Raw genomic sequence first — 23,274 nt, forward strand, 5'->3', positions numbered from 1 at the left:
TGGAATGAAGACAGAAATAAATAAATATTTTGAAAGATGAACATGCAAAATGAATATCTAGGACAGCAGAGCTGAAGGGGGTTGGGAAATTGGACAGAGACTAAATGTTTGGGTGTTTATGGGGTGGATGGGAGTGACTTATAGAGAAGACTATCTAAGGACTTATAAAGATTAAAAGAAACACTTGCCAGCAATCTATTCAGAGGAAAAGAGTAATGCTGTTTGGAAAAGCAGCAATTTATCTTTTAGAACATGTTCAACTATTTAGGATTTGCTAATATCCCTAGTTATATGCCAATAATATTATTAAAAGAGATAATATGAACATATTCTGGAAGTCTAGAGCTTCAAGAAGCTATTACTAAAGACTGTAAAGAAAACACATGATTTCATTCAATAGGTTAGAATAAAAAGATCCTTATTTATAAGGTAAGAAACCAATATTTTTCTGAAAATAAATAACATTATAGATGAATTTATGTGAAAACTTGCTTTACTAGGTAAATATTGGAAAGGAAAAAGACTATGTTCATTTCTCAATCGTACTTTGCCAAATATAATTTTAAAAATTCCATCTACCATATTTTTACCCAAATCAGAACAAAACCCTGGGAATTTCAAAGAAGAAATAACCCCCAAACATAGTACCATTATATACAGAAGAAATAAATGAGAATAAAAACCTCTTTGAACAACTGCAATACATGAGAAGGTATGAGCAAGAGATCAAAATAGACTTAGAACTTCTAGCAGACACACATTATTTGTTTAACCAGGTACAACTGAATTGCTTATAGCCATAATACCTGGATATTATTAAAACTATTATAAAACATGTGAACATAAGATTAAATCAAGGGCACATGGAGAAATACTGTTAATGAGTACAACATTTCTTCTTGTGGTAATGTAAATGTTCTACAATTAGATTATCGTTGATTATTGCAGGACTGTAAATATACTAACCAACATTGAATTGTATACTTTAAATAGACTGACTCAATGGTATACGGATACCTCAATAAAACTGTTAAAAGAGATTAAATCTGATTTTATTTATCTGGAAGGAGACAACAGAACATATGGGCTAAGTCATTAAACTAAAAAGCTTCCATAATATATTCAGTAAATATGTTGGAATATAGATACACTTCTGTAGATATTTGATTGTTTATGACCAGTTTATACATAATTTCAAAGATATGACAACTAGCACATAAAAATGTATACTTGTATGATAATGTTTATAAATTTTCCATCTCATAGTCATGTTTATTAAAGAGATTTAGACAACATTTCATTTTGTCAAGCAACTGCTGATTGAACTAAAATATATAAAGTGGGGGTAGAAATTTTTCAGTAAACCATTAATTAATTAATTTAGGGCTCTGTGTAGGGGTTTACTGTTTTAACAAAGTGCTATACATATGCTTATTTTCTTACAAATCTCCAATTTCGCATAAAATTTCAGACTTCATTACAATGCCACAAGTCTACAACAGAAAAGTTTCCAATCTTTCTTTCTTTTCTTCTTCTTTTGGTAATGGTGATTGACTCCAGAGGCCCTTTACACTGAGCTACATCTCCAGTTCTTTATGTGTTTTTTTTTGTTGTTGTTTTTTTTGAGACAGGGTTTCACTAAGTTGCTGAGGCTGGCCTCAAATTTCCTATTATCCTGCCTTGGCTTCCTAAATTGCTGGGATTACAGGATTGTGCCACTCCCTAGGACATTCCAATCTATCTTTCAGATCTATGTATCTACTATGTATCTAGAAAAAATAACAATTTACTTCTTTTTTTGTTTGTTTCCTACCATGGACTGAACTCAGGAGCAACTACCATTCAACCACTAAGCTACATTCTCCAGCTCTATTTTGTATTTTAGAGACAGGGTCTCACTGAGTTGCTTAGTGACTCGGTTTTGCTGAGGCTAGCTTTTTTTTTTTATTTTAAATATATATAACTTTAAAAAAATTCTATTTATTTATTTTTATGTGGTGCTGAGGATCGAACCCAGGGCCTGGCATGGGCAAAGTGAGCGGTCTACCCATGAGGCTAGCTTTTAACTTGCAATCCTCCTGCTTTAGCCTCTTGAGCAGCAGGGATTACAGGCCTGCACCACCATGCCTGACTATTTTACTTCTTTTAAGTAGAAAGATTATTCTGCTTAATGAATATTTTTAGGTTATTAGTAATTTTTAGATTATTAGTAACCTAAAATTTCACCATCCTCTTCACAGTAACTTTTGATTATGGTAAAAATTAAGTACAGTTTTCCCAGCACCATTTGTTGAAGATGCATCTTTTCTCCTGTGCATGTTTCTGGCACCTTTGTCACCTAAGATAATTGTAGTTTTGTGGGTTAGTCTCTATGTCCTCTGTTCTGTACCATTGGTCTACCAGTCTGTTTTGGTGCCAGTACCATGCTGTTTTTGTTACTATTGCTCTGTAGTATATTTTAAGGTCTGATATAGTGATGCCACATGCTTCACTCTTCCTGCTAAAGATTGCTCTAGCTATTTTGGGTCTCTTATTTTTCCAGATGAATTTCATGATTGCTTTTTCTATTTCTATGAGAGGAATGCCATTGGGATTTTGATTGGAATTACATTATATCTGTATAGTGCTTTTGGTAGTACAGTTGTTTGATAATATTAATTCTGCCTATCCAAGAGCAAGGTAGATCTTTCCATCTTCTAAGATCTTTTTTGATTTCTCTCCTTAGGGTTCTGTAGTTTAGTAAATCATAGAACTTGAAGAAAATCTTCATAAAAATCAGATAGTGTTACTCTAAGAAAATGATATTGTTAGGATTAAACTTGTAGAAAAGAAAGTCTAGATAAATTGGAAATGAATACAAATAGGATTTCTATGATAACAACTGTATACAGATTTTTTCCTAGCAAAAATTAAGGATTGTTCCTAGTAAGGAAGAAGTATCAACTAAAAAAATCACTTGTTAACTTATTCACCATCAAACATACAGAAAAATGAAAAAATAAAAATTGAACTCCAATGCTAATGCTTAAGAAACAAAACAATTAGCACCCCTTTTCTTGTTTCTCTGAATGCTGTACCATGCAGTTTGGGGCTTTATTTGAAGGGATCTCAAATTGGCACATAAAATTTGAAACTCTGGTATAACAGATTCACAAGTATTAAGTGTCAAGAATTATATACCAACACCAAAAGCTCCATATGGAACAAATGTCCCACATAATTAATTTTATTCTTTGAATTTTTAAATGTAATATACCTCCAGGTCACCTGCAAGGACATTTTCAAATAAAGGCTTAACAATACATAGTTAATCCCTAATGAAGTCAATGAAGCAGTCCAGAAATTCTATTTTAAAAACTCTACCTAAAAATGCAGTAATAAAGCCATATGGTGATACCTGACTTGATCAATATAATGAGTTTTTATACATGAAAGTTCAAAAACTACATTTGAAATAATGATAAAATGAAAGGGCAGGCATAGTTCAACCATCCCTCCTCTTTAATAATCTCAGCAAAATATGATAAAGATTAATTACTAAATTCTAAAAAGTGCTTTGAACTCTATTTAAATGTTTCATAAAGAAGTGTGATTTACTATTTAATCAATTGTCATTCACAGGATAGCTTAAATAAAAAAATATGACCCATTAGTTCACTTTCCCTGCCAAAATCTATTTATTATAATAGCATAGCTTTCAAAAGATGATATTACAAAGGCTTTTTCTATGGTCTAATAAGGTTTAAAGCAATGAGCTCAAATTGTCTATAAATTAGTAAAACTTTTCTATCTTCAACTGCCTAGATCTTTGGGGGAGGGGGGGAGGATAACAAATCTCAAACATATATTAAAGTCATAAAAAAAATTATTCCAATTTCTCTGAGGTTACTATTACAAGATAAATCCATCCACCTTTACTAGACCCGTTCTCAAATCTTTGATGACAGAAAGAGTACCAGATAACACATTCTAAATTTGAGCATGATCAAAATATCTTAAAATGTACAGTGATGTTTTAGTTTACACACCTTATACTAAAACAATAAACAATGCCAAAAGATGACCAAAACCTAAAAGTAGTAATTACGTATTTCATAATAGTCCAATTTGTTATTCAATGTCGATAGATCACCTTAATAATGTAAAAACTTTGAAATGTGTGATTTCTAAATTAGATTCTTAAAGTTTATCACACCAGTGCATTTCGAAGGCTTTAGTTATTGCTTCCAGATAACTGACAAAGATATTTAATTGTACTCAGTGGTAGAGTGCTGCATAAGATGCAGGAGGCCCAAGACTGACAACTCAGCACAGAGAAAGGAAAAAAGTCTAAATAAGTGTTCTACTAAGATAAATTATTACTCATGGCACAGGCATGAATTTTGGTAGAAAATCTAACTAAGACAACCAAAGTGGAAGAATTAAAACCTAATCATTTTTTAATTGTTACTACTTGTCCTTTATATACAAATACTTGTATTTGAAGTATGAATTCTATTCTTTCACTCAGTGGTTGCAATATACTCCCCCAAATCATGTTTTCTCCACTGGCCTATAATCATACTCACCTTAATCTAGAAGCAAACATTAGTGATACTTCAAAATTCTAGAGTCACAAACACCATATTCCCCAAAATATTAACCTTCTAGGATGAAAATGGATAAAAGTAATCAAGATGGAATTATAAAAATAAAAGCTGATGGGGTTGGGGGCAGAAGAAAATAGGTTTAGATCCCAAAGAAAAATTCAAACTACAAGTCTCATATTCTCACACAATTACTAATAATATGATTTATTATTTTATATATGATTGATTTTTTGATCAGTAAAGAATACACATCTATCTGATTTTGTTTATGAAAACTAAGTCATTAAGAATTGTAAGTTTTGTTATACCTATTTCTTAAATACCTTTATAATCTCTAAGTATAAAATTCTCCTGATGATAAGCCTACATTTGGAAATGAATTACTTTTATACTATATTTGAAACTTGGAGATTGTTTTCTACCAGAAATTATTAAAAATAATGCACAGACTTCTTTTTAATTTTTTTTGTAGTTATAGATGGACAGTATGCCTTCATTTATTTTTATGTGGTGCTAAGGATTGAACCCAATGCCTAACATATGCTAGGCAAGTGCTCTGCCACTGAGCTATAGTCTTAGTCCAATGAATAGATTTCTACGCAAAATTTACAATAATGGACAGCCATCATTTAAATCGTATTTTTAAAACTTTTAAAATTTTTATTTATTTTTTAGTTGTCATGGACCTTTGTTTTATTGATTTATACGCAGTGCTGAAAATTGAACCCAATGCCTCACACATGCTAGGCAAGCACTCTGCCACTGAGCCACAATGCCAGCCCCCTTTAATTGTATTTTATATATTCCAAAAGTAAATAAGAAACAGGAAGAGATAAAAGTCCCACCTCAATTTTCCAGATATAAAAGCAACAACAATTAAAAATTAAAAGTACACTGGATTGGATTAATGACATATATTACAGAAAAAAAGATTAGTAACATAGAAGGCACAGCAAAATACATTATCCAAAATGAAACATACTCAGATAAAAGAATTTAAAGAAAGAAAAAGATATCAGTAAACCATGAGACAATTTCAAGTCTACAGAGGCCAAAAAATTGAAGAACTATGACTTCAAAACATTTCAAGTAATAAAAAAATAAAAACCCACATCACTAAGAAATTAAATGAACTCCACACACAAGAAAAATGAAGAAAAACTAAGGCACATCATAATAAAATTGACCAAACCTAGTAATAAACAGGAAATTGGGAATTAAAAGCAGCAATTGGGAAGTGTTAAGTATAAAATGAAGGACGACAGATTTCTTATCATGGATAATGAAAGCCAGGCACAATGGCAAATTCTTATAATCCCAGTGACTCAGGAAGTTAAGGCATGATTATCTCAAGTTTGAAGGCAGACTCATCAATTAAGACAAAACCTGTCTGGGGAAAACAACAACAACAAAGGGCAGGTCAATCCCACCAAGGGAGTTCAGGCCTGGCCAGATATGCCCACACCAACCTGTGTGGGACCCAGGCTCAGAGTAGGCCTGGGTCCATCCCTCCACAGGCAGAAACCCGCCAGAGGTCAGGCTCCAGCACAGGACCGCCTCTTCTGACCAGCAGACCACCACTGGAGGCCAGGCCTGGCACCGATCCACCTACACCAACATACGCAGGATCAAGACCAAGTGTAGGTCTGAGTAAGCCACCACCCAGTACCAGCTGGGAGCCCAAGCCTAACCCACTTCCATCTTGGGACACTACAGTCATCACCTTAGCCTTCCCCACATAGCAGCCCCTACCATTTGACAAAAGATAGGGCCTAAAAGCAGCTGCATCTTAGGGCAGGCATACCAAATACAGTGTAAGACCCACCCTTTCAGTCCCAGACATTGCATCCGTCTTGGAGCACCTTCACTATTATCTTGATTTACCTTGGCTATTGCCGACACCTCCTTTAGTTGCAGTTGAGGAACACCAGCAGGGTCTGGAAGCCTAACATCAAGGTGAGGTACAGACAGTTTGCATGGGTACTACAAGAATATAGGGTAGGGGCTAGAGTTGTAGCTCAGCAGTAGAGTGCTTGCTGGGCACCTGCAGAGCCCTGGGTTTGATGCTCAGCACCACATAAAAACAGATATATAAAATAAAGGTATTGTGTCCAACTACAACTAAAAAAATAAAATAAAAATATAAAAAAAAGAATATAGGGTAGAAACTGTAATATCTCAGATCCACACTGCAAGAAAGGAAGATACAAAGAACAGGGAAAAACAAGGGAGAAAAGTGCCCCCAGACAAACCAGGACACTATAATAACAGAACCCATGGACAGGGAAGTGGATGGAATGTCAGAGAAGGAGTTCAGAAGGTTCATAATTAAAATGATCTGTGAATTAAAGACTAACCTAAACACAGGCAAAAATTGGTAACTCCAACAATGAGATAAGAGAACAAATACAGGTAGCAAAAGATTACTTCGAGAGAGAGAGAGAACCTGAAAAAAAAAAAAAGAAAAACCAGTCAGAAATCCTTGAAATGAAGGATACAATAAATCAAATAAAAAACTCAGTAGAAAGGATAACCAACAGACTAGATCACTTAGAAGAAAGAACGTCAGATAATGAAGACAAAGTATACAATCTGAAAAATAAAGTTGATCACACATTGAAGAAAGTTAGAAACCATGAACAGAACATCCAAGAATTATGGGACAGCATCAGAAGACCAAATTTAAGAGTTACTGGGATAGAGGAAGGCGTTTCAAACCAAAGGAATGCACAATCTCTTCAATGAGATAATATTAGAAAATTTCCCAAGCATGAAGAACGAATTGGAAAACCCAATACAAGAGGCTTACAGAACACCAAATGTACAAAATTTCAACAGATCTACACCAAGGAACATTATAATGAAAATGCCTACCATACAGAATAAGGATAGAATCTTAAAAGCCAAAAGAGAGAGGAATCAGATCACATATAGGGGGAAACCAATTCGTATCTCAGGAGATTTTTCAACCCAGATTCTCAGAGCCAGGAGATTATGGAACAACATATATCAAGCTCTGAAAGGAAATGGATGCCAACCAAGAATCTTATATCCAGCAAAATTAAGCTTTAGATTTGATGATGAAATAAAAACCTTCCACGATAAACAAAAAGTTAAACGAATTTACAACTAGAAAGCTTGCACAATAGAACATCCTCGGCAAAATGTTCCATGAAGAGGAAATGAAAAACAATGATGAAAATCAGCAGAGGGAGGTATTACACTAAATGAAAATCTAATCAGAAAAGAAACCAAGTCAAATTAAATACAAAAAATAAACAAAAATGTCTGCGAGTACAAATCATGTATCAATAATAACCCTGAAGGTTAATGGCCTAAACTTACCAATCAAAAGACACAGACTAGCAGATTGAATCAAAAAAAAAAAAAAAAAAGAAGGAAAGAAAGAAAAAAGAACCAACAATATGTGCCTCTAAGAGATTCATCTCATAGGAAAGGATAAAGGTGAAAGGTTGGGAAAACTCATACTACTCAAATGGACTGTGGAAGCAAGCTGGGGTTTCTATCCTCATGTCAAATAAAGTAGCCTTCAAGCTAAAGTTAATAAAAAGGGATAAAGAAGGACACTACATACTGCTCAAGGAAACTGTATTCCAATAAGACTTAACAATTATAAATATATATACCCCAAACATCAAACAAACTCTTCTCAAGTTCAAGAGTCAAACAGACCATAACACAATGATTTTGGAGGACTTCAACACACTTCTTTCTACACTGGATAGATCTTCCAAACAAAAGCTGAACAAAGAAATTACAGAACTCAATAATACAATCAATAACTTACACTTAACTGACATATATATATTATTTCAACCTTCAATGAGCAAATACATTTTTCTCAGCAGCACATGCAGCCTTCTCTAAAATAGGCCATATATTATGCCACAAAAAACTCTTAGCAAATATAAAAAAGTAGATATACTATCCTGCATTCTATCAGATCATAATGGAATGAAATTAGAAATCAATGATAGACTAAATAATTTGCTACTGAATGAACAAGGGGTTACAGAGACATTAAGGAGAAGATCAAAAAAATTTTAGAGGTGAACGAAAACACAATGTATTGAAATCTCTGGGACACTATGAAGGCACTTCTAAGAGGAAAATTCATTGCATGAAGTTCATTTCTTAAAAGAAAAAAAGTCAACAAATAAATGACTTAACATTACATCTCAAAGCCTTAGAAAAACAAGAACAAGTCAACACCACAAACAATAGAAGACAGGAAACAATTAAAATCAGAGCTGAAATCAATAAAATTGAAAAAATGGACAAAACAAAAATTAGATTCTTTGAGAAAATTTATAAAATTGATAGACCCTTAGCCATGCTAATTAAGGGAAGGAGAGAGAAAACTCAAATCACTAATATATGTAATGAAAAAGGAAATATCATAACAGACACTATAGAAATACAGAAGATAATTAAAAATTATTTTGAAAACTTGTACTCTAATAAAATAGAAAATACTGAAGGCAGTGACAAATTTCTAGAGCCATATATGATTTGCCCAAATTGAATCAGGATGATACACACAATTTAAACAGAACAATTTCAAGTGATGAAATTGAAGATGCCATCAGAAGCCTACCAACCAAGAAAAACCCAAGACCTGATGGATACACAGCCAAGTTCTACAAGACCTTTAAAGAAGAACTAATAACAACACTCTTCAATTTATTCCAGGAAATAGAAAAAGAGAGAGTACTTCCAAACTCATTCTATGAGGCCAATATCACCCTGACTCAAAATCAGGCAAAGACACTTCAAAAAAAGAAAACTTCAGACCAATTTCTCTAATGAACATAGATGCAAAAATTCTCAATAAAATTCTGGCAAATCAAATACAAAAACATATCAAAAAGAGAGTAAACTGCGATCAAGTGGGGTTCATTCCAGGGATGCAAGGTAGGTTCAACATTCAGAAATCAATAAATGTAATTCATCATATCAACAGACTTAAAGACAAGAACTATATTATCATCTCAATAAATGAAGAAACAGCATTTGACAAAATACAGCACCCCTTCATGTTCAAAACACCAGAAAAACTAAGGGTAACAAGAACAAATCTCAACATCGTACAAGCTATTACAGCATTCTAAATGGAGAAAAATTGAAAGCATTCCCTCTAAAATCTGGAAAAAGACAGGGATGCCCTCTTTCAGCACTTCTATTTAACAGAGTTCTTGAAACACTAATCAGAGCAATTAGATAAAAGAAATTAAAGGGATAGAGATAGGTAAAGAAGAACTCAAATTAGCAATATTTGCTGACAATATGAATCTATACCTAAAAGACTCAAAAAATTCCACCAGAAAACTTCTAAAATTAGTAAGTGAATTCAGCACAGTAGCAGGATACAAAATCAACACCCATAAATCAAAGGCATTTCTGGATATCAGTGACAAATCCTATGAAAGGGAAATGAGGAAAACTACCCCATTTACAATAGCATCAGAAAAAGTAAAATAAAATACATGGGAATCAACAAAAGAGGTGAAGGCCTCTACAACAAAAATTACAGAACATTAAAGAAAGAAATTAAAAAAGACCTTAGAAGATGGAAAATCTACATTGTTCTTGGACAGGCAGAATTAATATTGTCAAAATGACCATACTACCAAATGCACTATACAGATTCAATGCAATCCCAATCAAAATCCCAATGACATTACTCATAGAAACAGACAAGGCAATCACGAAATTCATCTGGAAAAATAAGAGATCTAGAATAGCCAAAGCAATCCTTAGCAAGAAGAGTGCACCTGTTGGCATTACTATTCTAGACCTTATACTATAATATAGAGCAACACTAACAAAAACAGCATGGTATTGGCACCAAAATAGACCGTAGACTGATGGTACAGAATCGAGGACACAGAATAATCCACAGAACTACACTTATCTCATATTAGACAAAGATGCTAAAAACCTACATTGGAGTAAAAAAGATAGCCTCTTCAACAAATGGTGCTGGGAAAACTGGAAATTCATATCTAACAACATGAAATTAAACTTCTATCTCTCACCATGCACAAAACTCAAATCAAAGTGGATCAAGGATCTAGGAATTAAACTAGAGATCTTGCACCTAATCGAAGAAAAAGTAGGACCAAACCTCCATCATGTCAGATTAGGCCCCAACTTCCTTACTAAGACTCCTATAGCACAAGAATTAATATCAAGAGTCAGTAAATGGGATGGATTCAAACTAAAAAGCTTCTTCTCAGCAAAAGCAACAATCAGTGAGGTGAATGGAGAGCCTACTAATTGGGAACAAATTCTTACCACACACACGTCAGACAGAGCACTAATCTCTAGAATACATAAAGAACTCAAAAAGCTTAACCTCAAAAAAAAAACAAATAACCCAATCAATAAATGGGTCAAGGAATTGAATAGACACTTCACAGAAAGATATATAATCAATCAACAAGTATATGAAAAAAATGTTCAACATCTTTAGCAATTAGAGAAATGCAAATCAAAACTCTAAGATTTCATCTCATTCCAGTCAGAATGGAAGCTATTAAGAATACAAACAAAAATGAGTGTTGGTGGAGATGTGGGGGAAAAGGTACACCCACACATTGCTGGTGGGACTGCAAATTTTTGCAGCCAATATGGAAAGCCGTATGGAGATTCCTTGGAAAACTTGGAATGGAACTACCATTTGAACAAGCTATCCTACTTGGGGGTCTATACCTAAAGGACTTGTAAACAACATACTACAGGGACACAGCCACATCAATATTTATAGCAGCACAATTCACAATAGATAAACTGTGGAACCAACCTAGATGCCCTTCAGTAGCTGAGTGGATTTTAAAAATGTGGCATATATACACAATGGAATATTACTCAACTTTAAAAGAGAATAAAATCATGGCATTTTCAGGTAAATGGATGGAGCTGGAGAATATAATGCTAAGTGAAGTTAGTTAATCCCCCCAAAACCAAATGCCAAATGATTTCTCTGATTTAAGAATTCTAATTCAAAATATGCCATGGGGGTGGGAGGATTAAATGAACTCTAGATAGGGCAAAGGGAAAAGAGGAGAGAGGGGAAGGGAGGGGACAGGTAAGATGGTGGAATGCAATGATCATCATTACCCTAGTACATGTATGAAGACACGAAGCGTGTGACTCTACTTTGTGTATAACCAGAGATATGAAAAATTGTGCTGTATATTTGTACTATGAATTGTAATGCATTCTGTTGTCATGTACAACAAATTAAAATTTAAAAAATTAAAAAAAGAAGGGCTAGGGATGTGGTTGAGTGGTATAGGCAGAGCATGCTTGAGTTCAATCCGCAGTGAGGTGCCATGCCATGACACAACAAAAACAAAAGACGGTGGGAAAACATCTTTTATGGAATGAAAGAGAAAACAAAAACAAAAACAAAACCTATCAAATCAGAAGTACATATCTGGCAGAAAACATCTGTCAGAAATGAAAGTGAAAGGCTGAGGATATAGTTCAGTTAGTAGAATGCTTACATTGCATGCACAAGGCCCTGAGTTCAATCCCCAGAACCAAAAACAAACAAACAGATGAAATAGATATTTTCAAACATATGAAAGCCAAAAGAAATTATAACCAACAGATACAAATACAAGAAATGATAAGGAATGCCTTTTAGGCAGAAGGAAAAAGGTATCAAGTGGAAACCTGATCCTAACTAAAAGGAATGATAGGTACTGTAAATGTTAATTATATGAAGAAATATATGTTTTTGTTCCTTTAATTTAAATCAATTAAAAAGGTATGTGACAAAACAAAAATCATAATAATGAGTTATGGTGCTTATAAATATGTACAAGTAAAATGTGTATTGCATGTTAGGTGAATTATAGATTAACAAAGGTTGTTTTGTTTTGTTTTTGTAGTGCTGGGAATTGAACCCACAGCTTTGGGCCTGCTAGGTAAGTATTCTATCCCGTAGTTGTACTCTTAGCACCCAAAAGCCATTTAATAAATTGAATAAAACATAATTATTAAAAATTTTAAAAATGTAAATATAATGATGAAAGCAGAAAGGCTAGGAAGAGTAAAATGGAAGGATACTATTGTAAGATACTAATACTGTATGTGAGGTCATATAATATTAGTTGAAGGAAAACTGTGATGAATAAAATATGTATGTTATAAACCCTAAAATAATAATAAAAAATACTAAGCCAACAAAGGAGATAAAAGTATTGGAATAGAGGCTGGGATATGGCTCAGTAGTAGAGTACTTGCCTGGTATCTGTGAGGCCGTAGGTTTAATCCCTAGTACCATAAATGGATGGATGGATGGATGGATGGATAAATAGATAGATAGATAGATAAAATTAAGGTTCACTGACAACTAAAAAAGTATTTTGAAAAATACTAGAATAACCTAAAAGAGGGCAGGAAAGTGAAAAATAAAGAGGAGAAATACCAAATACAAATACCAAGATGAAGAACTCAAATCTAATCATATTGATAATCACATTAAACAGAAATGGTATAACCATTCCAATTCAAAGGTAGACATTGTCAGCTTGAGCAAAAAATAAGACTAAAGTATATGCTGTCTATAAGAATTGCATTTTAAAAATAAAGACAAAAGTACATTAAAAGTGGAAGAGAAGAAAAAGATATACCATGAAATCAATAATCAAAAGAAAACCGAGTTGGCTATATTTATATTAGACAGCATATTGCAGGGAAAAGTACATTACTGAGGACAAATATTTCATAATAACACTCAATTTGACAATTTATTTGTTGAATATCCATGAAGAATATGTGGCATCCTAGTAATTTAATATAAGTCTCCTCTTGCTGGAACTATTTTGAAATATATCAAGCTCTGAGAAGAGTATACATTTACCTGGCACATGGAAAGGTGTTCTTTTCAAACAAGTGCTGAAAAAGAGGCTAAGAGCTAAAAGTTATTTTGATATTCCTTTCTGCTGAATATACCACACAAATTTCAAACCTACAATCTTTCTTATTAATTTGATCAAAATTAATCACACTATGCCTATAAAACTCTGCATTTTTGTATAAACAGGTAATACTACCATAAAAATCCCATTCACCTCCACTTACCTAGATGTCTTATCAGTATATACTCATTAAAGCTATAAGCAGTTTTCACATTGGGTCTATATGTCTATCATTTAATTCCACTGACAGGGCTGGGGATACAGCTCAGTTGATAGTGTGTTTGCCTTGTATTTACACAAGGCCTTGGGTTCAATCCCCAGCATCACCACCAAAAAAAAAAAAAAAAAAAAATACACTGACCCCAAGTTGACTAGATGCATTATAATGAATAAATATTAAAACTTAGTTATTTGCAAGTTGGCTTATATTTTAGGATTCAACTATTATATATTGAAATACACAGAATTATAATTGTCAAGTTAAAAGTACTTTCTTTGAGGGGGGGCAGGAGGGGAGTCTCAAGATGGTAGAATAGAGGAGGTAGCTTTCCTGGCTGCTCCATGGCATGAAAGCAGACAGGTAACTTCTTCTTTTTTTATTTGACAGGTAGCTTCTTAGCAAGTGAAGTAGTAGAAACCTTCAGGGACACTATAGTCTACAGCGAAGAAACTCTACTGCCTCAGATCCATACTGTTAGATGAGTAGACAAACAACATGAAAAAGCAAGGGAAAAAATTGTTCCAAACAAAACAAGATAACTTCAATAACAGAAACAATCAACACTACCAAAGAAGAAATGTCAGAGAAAGAGTTCAGAATGTACATAGTTTAACTGATCTGTGAAGTAAAGGACAGTATGAGGAGTGAAATCAGACAGAAAATATAGGAACTGAAAGATAACTTCAAAAAGAGATAGAAATTCTCACAAAACAAAACAAAACAAAGCAGATATCCTTGAAATGAAGGAATCGAAAATCCAAATTAAAAATTAAAATGAAAGCATCACCAACAGACTAGATCACTTGGAAGACAGAGTTTCAGGCAATGAAGACAAAATATGTAGTCTTGAAAACAAAGCATGTTAAGAGGCCATGAACAGAACTTACAAAAAATGAGATACCCTCAAGAAGACAAAATTTAAGATTTCGATAGATGAAGGCTCAGAGATACAAACAAAAGGGACGCACAATCGTTTCAATACAATAATATCAGAAAATTCTCCAAACCTAAAGAATGAAACAGAATATCAAATATCAAATACAGGAGGTCTATAGGACCCCAAATATAAAAAATGACAACAGATCCACATCAAGGGACATTATTATGAGAGTGGCTACTATACAGAATAAGGATAGAATTTTTAAGGTTATCAGAGAAAAACAACAAGTAACATTTAGTGGGAAACCAATCCAGATCTCAGCTGATCTCTCAATCCAGACCTCAAAGCTAAGAAGTTTTAGAATAATATATACCATGTTTTGAAAAAAAGGCACTGAAAACATACATTGGATAAAACATACACTCTTTGACACATGGTGCTGAGAAAACTTGAAATCCATATGTAATAAAATGAAATTAGACCCCTATCTCTCACCTTAAACAAAACTCTAAGTGGATCAAGGACCCAGGCATTAGATTGGAGACCCTGAGTCTATTGAAAGAAAAAGTAGGCCCAAATCTCCATCATACTGGTTTATGGCAAAATTCCTCAACAACACTCGAAATGATCAAGAACCTGAAGAGGATGGGAGAAAATCCTTCCCACCTGCACCTCAGATACAGCATTAATCTCCAGGATATATAAAGAAATAAGACAAATTAACACCCCCAAACCAAATAACCCAATAAATAAATGAGCAAAGGAACTGAACAAACACTTCACAGAAGAAATGGGGTGGGTCAACAAATATGTGAAAAAATGTTCGACATCTCTAGCAATTAGATAAATGCAAATTAAAACTACACTGAGAATCTATCTCACTCCAGACAGAAGTGCAATTATCAAGAATACAAGTAACAATAAATGTTGGTGAGTAAGTGGAGGATAAGGTACAGTCACACATTGCTGGTGGGACTACAAACTGGAGCAACCACTCTAGAAAGCAGTATGGAGATTCCTTAGAAAATGTGGAATGGAACCACCATTTGATCCAGTTATTTCATTCTTTGGCATATACCCAAAGGACTTAAAATCAGTGTACTATAGTGACATGGCCACATCAATGTTCATAGCAGCTCAATTCATAATACCTAAGCTATGGAACCAACCTAGATACCCTTCAATAGATGAATGAATAAAGAAATTGGAGTACATATACACAATGGACTGTTACTCAGCCATAAAGAAAAAACAAAATTACGGCATTTGCTGGTAAATGGATGAACTGGAGGCTATCATGCTAAGTAAGTGAAATAAGCCAATCCCCCCAAACCAAAGGCCAAATATTTTCCCTGATATGTGGATGCTAACTAACAATAGGTTACATGGGGTTGGCGGGGAGAAGTTGAGGTTCACTGGATTAAATAGGGGGGAATAGGGGAAGAAAGAGGGGTTGGGAATGGGAAAGAAAATAGAATTAATCAGACATAACTTTCCTCTGTTCATGAATGAATACATGACCAGTTTAACTCCACATCGTGTACAACCACAGATGAGAAGTTATACTCCATGTATGTATGATATGTCAAAATACCTTCTACTGTCATGTAAGTCTAAAAAAAATAACAAAAACAACAACAACAACAAGATGCAAAAGAAACTTTAATTCTTAATCTTTTTCATGTCAGGATCCCTTTGCCTTCTTAAAACCTATGAAGGCCCTCAATGTGCTTTGGTTTGTGTATGTTGTATCTATGATTTTTATTCTATTTGAAATAAAAAATGGGAACCTTTTAAAAGTAAAGTAACATCAGAATACATTGTCATTTTCATAGTCAATTTAAATAATGCAAATGTATCACACCAAACTTTAAACAATGTGCTCACTGAAAATCAGATACTCAAATTCAAGATGCTTAAAATATTACATGAATCCCTCTTGAAGAATCACACCAGAAAAACACACTTACCAAAACCTCAAAGGAAAATCAAACCACTTTAAGAAATGAAATAAAAGGCAAATAATAAAAAGGGGAAAAATCTTTAATTCTTTAAATACTTTTCTCACATAAAGGCAGAAGAAATAACATGACTTTCCAGATCTCTTCTCAATGTAAGCATTTATATAACAGTTATGAAGGGGTAGGATTTGCTGTGCAGAGGAATCAATAACAATACTGTAAAGCCTACAGCAGTGCACATAAACATGGTGTAGGAGACATTAACACTAGACTGAAAAAAATAATTATATTTTCAATAAACATGTTCTTACTGGATAATCAATTTTCTACACGTCTTACCAGCTGTTTCACACAGCTCAGGTAGAGGAATGGCAGCAGCTGTTTAACCGAAACCATATATTATATGCATATGAGGTGCTTTTAATTTTTCATAGGTATCTACTTATTTGTGAGCAACCCATTTAACTCATATTAAATAAAAACAAAGTAATCATGGGGTGATTAATTCAGAAGCATTTTTAGTATATAGTTCTATTTTAGAAATTAATTCTTAACCAATTATTTTTATGTCAGAGAACTTAATAATTCAAATTACATGCTGCCCTTATTCCTGGATTTAAGAGATTTGTCACGATCAATGTTTCTGAAATATTAAATTAAAACATGTCATAGTAATTACTATGGAATAAATAGCAATTAAGATTTTTTAGGCAAATAAACTCAAACTATTTGCAATGAATATTTATGTTACTAACATTTTCCCACACAATGCATGAGTCACTTGTTACAAGTTGCCTTAAAAATGTAAAATGTAAGTTGTAGAATTACTTCAAAAGAGCTAAAGAAACTGACTTAATAGTACAAAATTCTGTGCTTGGTTTTTAAGTATCTATGTATAATGTATCTATAAAGAGGTAGAATTTCAGATAAATAATACAAATTAGACTACAGAGAAAGATAGTATTTATGCTCCATATTTATAATGGTGAACCAAATGTATACTTTGAGATGGGTAAATAATTTATAGGACAAGTAAAAGATAATTATTTAAAAATGCATATCAGCCAACAACTATAATCTATCATGATAGTCCAACTCCACAATTTGCATTAAATAAATACTTACGGCTATATAACAAACTCTTGCTTTTTCTACCAACATCCAGTTTTTCTCCAGATCAAGATGTTCTTCCTTTTTGTAACAATTGGCAGCTGCAAGATTAGCTACAAGGGACCTAAAACAACAAAAGAAAAAGCATATATCATATTCAAACTGGTCAGATATTTTGGAATAGTTAAATATTAATATTTCCTGCAAAATTTCCAATTTATAAAATTTTAATTCTTAAATACTTCCATTAGATATTTTTTATGAATGCAAACACTATTAATTTTGTTTTGAAAACTTGGAAACTTCTGTTTTCTTTGAGATAAAAAGAGATATGATAACCCTTCAAAACACCACTTGGTATTTTGAGAAAGTGGAATTTAAATGTCCTCAATACTAAAATAACATCTACTATTTATATTTAATAGTTCAAAATGCAGTTAAGAAAAAAGCCCACAAAGTCATTCTGCAAAAAGAAATCCCTATAACCAAAAACTATTAATTTAGCAGTGCTGGGGGTCAAATCCAGGGCCTCGGGCTTGTTAGACAAGCACTTTACCACCAAACTATGCCTCCAGGCCCTCAAATTTCACTTTTTATAGTGGAAAATATCTTCATAAAAATAAGACCAACATACTATAATTGACAATTTAATCTAATACTTTAAAAAAGAAGCATGAGATTAATTTCATAAAACACATATTAATGTAGACCATATTTACTAAGAGGAATTAATTTGCAAACCAGTACATTTTAAGGACTGGAATCAATTAGAATTAGTTTCTATACTTAAAAACTCTCTGAGCTGGGTCCACTTTATAGCTGGAAAATCTAACCAGGATTCTGTATTTAAAATACTGTTACAAGTGCCACCTAGATCGTTTATTTATAGCCCAATAAACAAACTTAATGAAATAAAAAAATTATATACATTTCATATAAATAAAAATAAATAGTTTTCTTCCTCAGTGTAGACCTGGAACTTAGAAAATTCCTTGCCAATTTTTCTCTTACTAAAATAATAACAGTATGGTATATAAAAAAATCACCTCATTATTTGAAAGTAGGAAAAATATTCTCTTCCAAAACATATTTCCATTCATCCATATGCATCTCTTTATGTTCAATTAAATGAAAAAAAATGAGAAAGAAATATGAATCAATATACTCATGCAAAGTAAGTATACTGCAAACTTATAAAAATAGTTGTATTTTTGGTGTGGGGATTAAACACACTCTTAATATATAAAAATATATTAATAACTATGACTTTAGAAAAGTTTTGGTAAAAATGGATGCCAAATAACAATAGACATTTCACTGAGTGCTGTAAATGGCTCTGGAGGCTGAGGCAGGAGGATTGCCAGATCAATTGCAGCATCAACAATTTAGTAGGGCCTAAGTAACTTAGTGAGACCTTGTCTCTAAACAAAATACAAAAAAAGGGCTGGAGATGTGGCTCAGTGGTTAAACACCTCTGAGTTCAATGCTGAGTACCAAAAGGGAGGAGGAAAGAAAAGCAAATGCTTAAGCACTTCTGGTATCAAGTACTAAACTTTATTTGATAATAAAATTACTTTTTGAATTTTGAGTTTTATATAGTGGCAGTAAGGTTACCAGCTTGATCTAAAATAATTTATCAACACTGTTGGGTTTCAGAATTTGAATAATCAATTGGATAGAAAGAGATCCACTTGCACCTGTTTCTGACTATCCATATCAGCTGAATAATGGTGATCTCCATAACCATAAAATTAATATATAATTTAAGCATTCAACATCTGGAGACCTAATATTATCATAACTGTTCTTTAAAATAGAAATTTGGCAAACAAAAACAATTTAGCAATTTTAACTCTTGCTTGAGTGGTGTCAGAGGCAAAACTTAACCCAGTTCTAATGAATGGGGAAACTTTGCATCTGCAGATTAATATTTCTTCTGGGAAAAGTGAAAAGGGCAAAAGTGTAAATGAGTATATTTCAATGTGTGAATACTGGATTGCTCAATATATCGAAACTTTAACACCATCAAATTTTGGACACAAAATTCAAGTTAAAGAGAAGCTCTGAAAACAGCATTGGCGCTCTAATTATTTTTTGGAAAGTCATCTTTTATTTATTTTGTAACTACTATCCCTACTGATCCTTAGTATACAGAATAGCATCAGGTTCTTAATAAACATCTGCTGGAGGTCAGGCAGGAAGTCAAAATAAAGGCAGTAATAAAGGGGATTGAAGAAAGTGTGTTCATGGGGCGATTAAAAATGGAGGGAAAGAAGAGAGTGGGAAGAAAAAAAGGAATGGAGGAGGAGAGACTAAATATTTCCAACTGCCAAGAATGCAAAATTTCTAGCAAATCACTATTTAAAAAGAGACAATTCTAACAATATCATAGTTAGGAAAGTTATTGTAGGTTTCCCTTGCAAGTGGGAAAAATACCTATGCTAATATGGAAATTATTTTAGCAATACATGCATATACTGAAGGAATATCGCCATATAGCTACAAAAGAACAAATCAAATGCATGGAAGGCCCTGCGAGATGTATTACAAGTTCACCTGGAGAATTTTCTAGTAAATAAACCTGTATAAAAATATACTTGGAGTGGCAAAGTACCCATAAGTAAAATTATTTAATATGGACAGTTGACTATTTTTCAACAATGTTTTATATGACCCAGTTCATTTGAAACTGGATTAATGTAGTACTTTATAGATGTAAAATGCACAAATACAAACACACATATATACACAACACATGTATGCATGGATTTTGAGATTCCCATCTCAGGTTATGGTGAAAAGATCATCCTACTTATCTAATCTAGCTATGAGAAGTTGAGCAAAATATTTTTCTTTCCTGAGCCTAATTATAAAAGACCAAACTCCATTAAGCCTCATGAATTCAATAGCAGGGTTAACAAAAGTAAACTGAAAAATGCAGAAGGCAAAAATAATATAAGGAAGAAGGGTTTCCTGAACACTTAAAGAAATTATAAACATGAAGTCTAAATTCCAAATTCAGATTGGAATTCAGATGTCATCAGTGTTTACACAGCCAATTATTATCAGTTTCCACTGAAATTACACCAACCTACCTGTTGCTACCAGTGATGCATGCAGCACAAGTTCCTGTTGGCTGCTCATTCTGCTCATAGTAATAAGCATCCACATGGGCTTCAGCAGCTTTTCTCTTCAGGATCTCTCCAAATTTATCTATCCCAATGCATCCAAAAAATGTTGCTGCTTTGTGTGGCTGCTGAATCATCCACTGAAAAATAGGAACATAAATAATTTAATGGGTCATAAAAATGGTACACATAGTTCAGTATTTCACCATGGTTAGTGGCATAAAAGGGATGCTTTGTGAGAAATTGGCTATTATGAATGGAATTTCAATTCTGTACTACTGCTTATGATAACAAACTTGACACATCAGCAATGCAAAATCTTACTACTTTAGGGGAGTATAATGAAATATGGTGGTTTAAGGACTCAGAGGTAAAAGTCATATAGTCAAATGCTGGCTTGGTATAAAAAAATCATAGTAAGTTAAGTAGCATAGCACCATCATAAAAAGCCCAGAAATTTCTCTGAAGACTTCCTGGGTTTAATCTTCTTTCATGAGTTGTATAAGCAAGAGTATGTGTCACTTAACATGTCTATGCCTCACTTTTCTCACCTATAAAATGGAGATATTTTATAAATATATTTTATAAAGTTGTCAAAGATTAACTGAAATAATGTAAGCCAGAGCATATTCATTGTTGAGCAGAATATCAACCACAGAATAAAGAACATATATTAGCTGTGGTTGTCACTACTGTAGTACTTCTTATAATGATCCTTCAAATATAAATTATTGTAAAATATGCTCATACCTACTAAATGCTTTTAAAATCTCCAACTTTTTTTTTGCTATAAAAGAATGATGATGGAATTCTTTTATGATGCATGCTTTTTCAGTGATTTGAACTCTCTTGCATAATTAGCTCAACTCCCTGAGAGATCTCATGGTTTTGTGATTCTAAAGTCACCATTGTTTGTTTTAAATATAGTCAGCAAAACACTCTGTATACAAATAATATACTACTTTATATATGGAAAATGCATGTAAAAAGTATCAACATTGAAACATGTTATCAAATATTTAGAATATAATGCATGTGCCAGGCTTGGTGGTGCATGCCTGTAATCCCAGCAGCTTGGGAGTCTGAGATAGAGGACCTCAAATTCAAAGCCAGCCTCTGCAGTGGCAAGGCGCTTAGCAACTCAGAGAGACCCTGTCTCTAAATAAAATACAAAATAAGGTGTGGTTGAATGTCCTTGAGCTCAATCCCTGCTACCAAAAAAAAAAAAGTTTGCATATCCAATAAATGACATTCATTTCTTAAAAAAAGAATATAATGCATGTATATTTGAGAGGTAAAGCAATGATGAGAGAAGATTAAAAAAAAAAAAAAAGCTATAGGAGTTAGAGAGAGTAACTGCATAAAGACCAGCAATCTCATCTTTAGGGATTTACCTTGAAGAGACACACACAAATATAAAATAATACAGTATAAAATAATATAGTATTCCTTGAGATACTATTTGTCATTGCAAAAAGTTACAACAATCTAAAAGTCTATCTATAGAACACTGCCTAAATAAACTAGGATAAATCCATTCAGTAGAATACCACAGTCATCAAAAACAAAAAGTAGATAAAAACAAAACCCAAATAAAACAAGAAAACACTCTATAAAACAATCCATCTATATGAAACAATTTCTAGGATATTTTGTGTAATCAGAAAAGAATTTTCTAAAAAGTAAGGTTTAATAATAAATATACGGTTGGGGTTGTAGTTCAGTGGCAGAGTACTTGCCTGGAACATGTAAGGTACTAGGGTTTGATCCTTAGCACCACATAAAAATAAATAAATAAACCAAAGGTATTGTGTTCACCTACAACTAAACACGATTTTAAAAAGTAAATAAATGATTTAAAGAAAGAATAAAAATCAAGAACATATATTATTTAAAAACATATGGAGAAAGCTTCAGGACACTGGATTTGGCAATGATTTCTTATACATAACAACAAAAGCACAGGGAACAAAAAGGAAAATAGACAAATGTGGGTAAAACAAATTCAAGTACTTTTGAACAGAAAAGGACAATCCAATTAAGTGAAAAGGCACTTAATTGGATTGTCCTTTTCTTAGTTATTTCCAAACTATACATCTAATGAGAAGTTAATATCCAGAATAGATAAGGAACTCCTGTAACTCAAAAACAACAAAACAAATAAACTGATTATAAAATGGGCAAACGACTTTAATAGACAGGTCTCAAGTATGTATTATATGTATGTATTATACACATACACACAATGGGCCAATAAGCACATAAAAAGAAGTTTAACATCACTAAAGAATGACGTGGGAAATGCAAACCAAAACCTCAGTGAGACCTCATTTCACACTGACCAGAATGTCCACTATGAAAAGAGTAGAAAATAAATATTAGTGAGGAAGTGGAGATATTGGAACCTTTATGCAGTAAGGGCAGAAATGTGA

General features: G+C 33.0%; 1 protein-coding gene across 7 annotated transcripts in view; it reads right to left on the minus strand.

Moving 5' to 3' along the window:
* The window catches only part of Adk (adenosine kinase), a 459,652-nt gene that overhangs the window by 243,731 nt on the left and 192,647 nt on the right, over positions 1 to 23,274 (minus strand). For all 7 annotated transcript variants that reach the window (XM_078039904.1, XM_078039883.1, XM_078039886.1 and 4 more), the window contains 2 exons: positions 20,810 to 20,982; positions 17,730 to 17,838 (listed from right to left, as the gene is read on the minus strand). In XM_078039904.1, coding sequence (XP_077896030.1) covers positions 17,730 to 17,838; positions 20,810 to 20,982 — 282 coding nt within the window. The remainder of the gene's footprint in view (positions 1 to 17,729; positions 17,839 to 20,809; positions 20,983 to 23,274) is intronic.

This window comes from Ictidomys tridecemlineatus, chromosome 1 (genome assembly GCF_052094955.1).
Source record: "Ictidomys tridecemlineatus isolate mIctTri1 chromosome 1, mIctTri1.hap1, whole genome shotgun sequence".
NCBI lineage: Eukaryota > Metazoa > Chordata > Mammalia > Rodentia > Sciuridae > Ictidomys > Ictidomys tridecemlineatus.